The sequence below is a fragment of the Sinocyclocheilus grahami genome, unplaced genomic scaffold, assembly GCF_001515645.1.
Source record: "Sinocyclocheilus grahami isolate Dianchi unplaced genomic scaffold, SAMN03320097.WGS_v1.1 scaffold24.1, whole genome shotgun sequence".
Taxonomy (NCBI): Eukaryota; Metazoa; Chordata; class Actinopteri; order Cypriniformes; family Cyprinidae; genus Sinocyclocheilus; species Sinocyclocheilus grahami.
This window is the reverse complement of record NW_015505203.1, coordinates 2699752-2705026: the sequence shown is the minus strand read 5'-3', so window position 1 is coordinate 2705026 and position 5275 is coordinate 2699752. Positions and strand designations below refer to the sequence as shown.

The following is a 5275-nucleotide window of genomic DNA, read 5'->3' as shown; positions in this document are numbered from 1 at the left end:
GTTTATATCTCACAATTCTAAGTTTATATCTCATCATTCTGAGTTTATATCTTGCAATTCTGACTTCTTGTCTCAGAATTCTGTTTATATCTCACAATTCTGAGTTTATATCTCATAATTCTAAGTTTATATCTCATAATTCTGAGTTTATATATCATCATTCTGTGTTTATATCTCGCAATTCTGACTTCTTGTCTCAGAATTCTGTTTATATCTCACAATTCTTAGTTTATATCTCTTAATTCTAAGTTTACATCTCATAATTCTAAGTTTAAATCTCATAATTCTAAGTTTATATCTCATAATTCTGAGTTTATATCTCACAATTCTGACTTCTTGTCTTAGAATTCTGTTTATATCTCATAATTCTAAGTTTAAATCTCATAATTCTGAGTTTATATCCTGCAATTCTGATTTTATATCTTGTAATTCTGAGTTTATATCTCGCAATTCTGAGATCATATCTTGCTATTCTGTTTTTTTGTTTCCTCCACAGAATTTAAAAAAAAAGAAGAAAAGGTAGTTGTGACTTTATCTCACTATTACAGTCAAACCAAAAATTATTCAAACACCAGATATCATTTTTTATATTTTTTAGTGGGTGCAGGACACTATAGTTCATTTATGTAAGTGAGGATAGTAAAATAAAATAAAAAGTAAACTGTGACATATTATACTCAAAAACTCTTCCTACAGTGGACTACCAGTAAAAATTGGAAGAAGAAAAAATTGGGACCAAAAATTGTTCAGACACTTTGACCTGACCGTGTTTTGCTTAAGTGTTTTATCTTTAATTGCTAATGTGACCTTTTTACACCACAAATGACTGAACAAAATTAAGCATTGCTTGGTAATTGGTTGACCTAAATTGGTATTACCTAATTATGTACTTAAATTTAACAGCAGAGCTGAATAATTTTTGGTTGATTGTAATCCATTACATACCTTCCTATCAAAGTTATCTGACATTATCAAGATGAATTTGTTCTGACACAGTTTAACTACTGAGTTCTTGTCATATTTTATTAACATTTTCTAAACTATAGCAAATAAACTGTGATAATGTGAGAAATGTTGAAGGTATCTGAATAAAGTTTGGTTTGACTGTTTTTTTTTTTTTTACAATAGCAAGTTTATATCTCTCAATTCTGCGTTTAAATATCACAATTCAGACTTTTTTCATTCTGAAAAGAGATAAAAAGTTGCAATTACATTTTTATCCCATGGTGGAAACAAGCTTCAATATCAGGAAACGTGTTCTTTAAATAAAGATTGAAAGTGTTATCAGAAGCTGCTGTCTGGTGATGCAAAAGTCAAGCAATCGTGAAGTAGTTTATTTATAACCTAACTTTAGCTTTTTAGTTCTGACGGTTGTATTTAGGCTTCAAAATTCATAAAAGTTAATATATGAAGATGTTCTTGACGAACAAAACTTTAAAGAATCATAAAATGTGTTTGGTCACAGACAGGGGCGGCGTTTCCGTATGGCAGTTGCCATACCCTAGCCCAGTAAGGTGTGCCATGAAAAATTGAATATCTCTATTATATTTCTTTATTATTATTTTAAATCAGAGGGTTTTTACAAATGTTTAACCAATAATAAAACTTCATAACGCCATTGAATCCTTAAACTGTCAGCGAAACCTCGTAACTTCACCCCGCCTCCATTCATATTGACGCGCCGCACAGAGGAGGAAACAGATCTCCGCTTTTTTGCAATGCAAGGGTAAATAAATAACTGACGTTTGAATAGTACAGCGTTTTCTTTATTCAAACACTATGTCTTTAAAGCCTAATGTTTTTGTGTGTTTGAAGAGTGGAGAAGTAGGCTATTTGCCATCTAGTTGTAGCCAATATACTTTTTGTACGTTTTAAATAGCCTGTGCATATCGCGCTTCATCATTTATATCATGAGATTTTGGCCAAGTATATTAAACAACAAGAAAAACTAAGCACCCATATAGCTACAATAAACGTTATATAACCTGTAAAAGTTGATGAAATCATATAATGCAATGCACTTGCTGCCTCAGATGCGGCCGTTCTATTGACAGACAAAACACAGATCTCCGTCATTCGCTGGTCAAAAACCTTGTTAACTCAATTTGAGCTTGATTTTCATATAATGTTAAGTGCAAATGTCTGATACAATACCAACACTGACGATGCAGTGTTTAATTGTTGATTTTTCCCCTTTCTATCTTTTCCCCCTGTATGCTATTTCAGTGCTTCAGTGTGCCATGGGATTGCTTTATATAGCTGGTTGCTGAAACCACGCCCACCTAGCTCGACAGCAGTGTCAGCAGCGGCAATCCACCTGTCAACTCAAGTGGCCACGCCCTTAATTATGCAGAACTTTAAGGCTTAATATAATTTAAACGTATGAGTTATAAAACAAATTCACCCCCCTCACAGTTGTCATGAAGGGCAAAATTAGCTATATAGACCAAAACCACTTTTTGTACCAGGCTGTAAACATATTTTTTTCTGCTGTAAAGGTGGGCATTTTAACATGGGGAGTCTATGGGACTGACTCCCTTTTGGAGCCAGTCTGTTTATAGGAGTCGATGAATTGCAATTTTAGTCACTTCCGTGTTGGTTTCACGAGAGAGACCTGAAGGTTGCCGCTTGCACGGAACCCACAACATAAATTCATTTGTAATTCAATAGCTTTAAGCTTGTTAGGGAAACAAACTGGTGCACATACACTGCTTTCACACAGTTTGGTTTTTATGAGGCAAGGGCAGAGGAAACAGCCCTGCTATAAAACAAATAAAACAACAGGAGCTTCACAAACGAGCTGGGTTAATGAAGTGCAAATCACTGGCCCTTTTCTCTAGGAGTCACTGGAAACGGCAACGATTCATTTGCTAAATAACTTCATTAGAAAAAAGGGTCAAAAGTAAAGACAGCGCAGATATGAAATACAGGACTGAATGTGTGAAATATCTACTAACAATGTACCACATGTTGGACCATTTGGGATCGTTGAAGTGGATGTAACTCGGGTCGCTCCTGGCATGACGTTTGACTCGCGTCTTCACCACCTGCTGCTGCGCCCAGTCAACCTGCAGAAAGAGCCCAGGTTATCAAAGACTAAACAGTTTCGGCTCACCTTCACGCACATAAACACGGCTGTATTTAGTCACGCTCTAGCTTTTCCATTACATGAGGCTTATGAAGTCAATGGATTCTGAGGAGGAACAAATGGGAATACAGTACTCCGAGACATGCTTCCCCAAATCCAGCCTGAGGAAAAAATACAGTCATATTGAGAGATTTTCTTAATAATTCCATTTTATGAAACACAAGACAAATGATATGTCTGTTCAATTAGAAAAGTAGTAGCACACCTCAAGAAGTCATGATTCGGAGAATCATTAATGTCATATACACTATAGTTTTTAAAAGGACTTTCTTATGCTTGTTTATTTTATTAAAAATACAGTAAAAACAGTACAATTATGAAATATTATTACAATTTGAAATAAATGTTTTCTATGTGAATATATTTTAAAATGTAATTTATTTCTGTGATGCAAAGCTGAATTTTCAGCATCATTACTCCAGTCTTCAGTGTCACATGATCCTTCAGAAATCATACTAATATGCTGATTTGCTGCTCAAGAAACATTTATGATTATTTTCAATGTTGAAACAGTTGTGTTGTTTTATATTTCTGTGGAAACCATTATTTTTTGTCTAAAAAAACAAACAAACAGTATTTACATCAAATGTATTTTCGCAGACGTCTTTACTGCCACTTTTGATAAATTTTTCAATAAACTGCATGAATAAAAAAAAAGCATTATTTCCTTAAAAAAAACCTTACTAACCCCAAACTATTTTTAACAGTAGTGAAGGAGTTTGCTCTGCCAAGTATGAGCCATTTCATTTTATAATTATTACATTTGCTTAGTGGAATCATATTTCACCTTGAATACTTAATATAAAACCAACAATGAATGTGTGTGTCTAAAAAAAACTGCATTTCATATCGATTAGCGCAGCACTGAGTACATCCAGATCTATCTAGATCTCTGTATCCTTCCCTTGAAATACATCATCTGTTGTAAATAAGGGATGCGCACTAGTCTTCTAATTAGAAAAGTCACCCAGCCATGCTTGTAGATTTATCTGTCCTGCGGCAATGCCCGAATTTGTGGTTCCTCTCAGAAGAGCTTAACTTTAGAATCACAAGCGCACTACGCTTTCTTGCATTCATTAAAAAGGTCCAGAGGGAAATGTAATGAAAATCACATACTGCAATAATTACGTCTTTCTCTGTTACAGTCCCAGTGCTATAAATGCATGGATGGGTACACAAGTACACATTCTTATTCAAAATTGGTTCTAAGCATTAAATAAATAAATAAATAAACAGTATCAAATGACATTCATGACATTTGGTTGCATTGATGATTCTTACATGTTTGAATCATACTGAAAAACTCCTGAACCACAAATGAATCTCCAGCTGAACTGAATGTGATGAGAGAGGAAGACTGGGTGCTGCTATGAAAAAAAAAAACAGACAACACATCTAAACAAGCTGCAACTGACCATTGTTGAATTAGGCAACTGATGAACAAATGACTCCTATGAGCTGTTCTTTTGAATGAATTAGCCAAAAAGACAAAAAAATATGAGTTTCTGTATTAGGTTGAATCAGTCTAATGATGACTCGCTCATTCAATCACTGATTCAGAAGAATCAGTTATTAACTTGTTAAGATATATAGTTACGATATATAACATAAAGCACCAAAAGACACGTTAAAAACATAAAAAAGTAATGTCTCAATAAATATGACTTCATGAAAACGGCATGTATTATTGTTATACAAAAATGAAAACATCAAAATTAGTTGTTTAGGCTGTTTTGTCACACACCACTTCAACAACTCATGTACTGAATAACAAGAAAAGACTATGCATTTCACTTGATTTGAAGTATGTACTGTTGCGTATATGTTATATAAATGATAGTTCATTTGAATCCAATTAAATGCAGATAAATATCTGTAAATGCACATTCTGCATTAATGCATCGAGTTGCACAATTTATAGAATGATCTTTGGTTTCATGAACTATATTACTTGACTAAAGAATAGTTTATTTGTATTATTTATACAGTAAATGTACACTACCATTTAAAACGCATTGAGGTTGGTAAAGTTTTAAATATCTGTTCGAAGTCTCTTCTGCTCACCAAGGCTGCATTTATTTAGTCAAAAAATATGGTAAAAACAGTAATATTGTGAAATATTATCAC

General features: G+C 33.5%; 1 protein-coding gene across 1 annotated transcript in view; it reads right to left on the bottom strand.

Annotated features, from left to right (window-relative positions):
- The window catches only part of LOC107563219 (proprotein convertase subtilisin/kexin type 6), a 104000-nt gene that overhangs the window by 78227 nt on the left and 20498 nt on the right, over window positions 1–5275 (bottom strand). The window contains exon 3 of the mRNA XM_016248034.1: window positions 2958–3068. Coding sequence (XP_016103520.1) covers window positions 2958–3068 — 111 coding nt within the window. The remainder of the gene's footprint in view (window positions 1–2957; window positions 3069–5275) is intronic.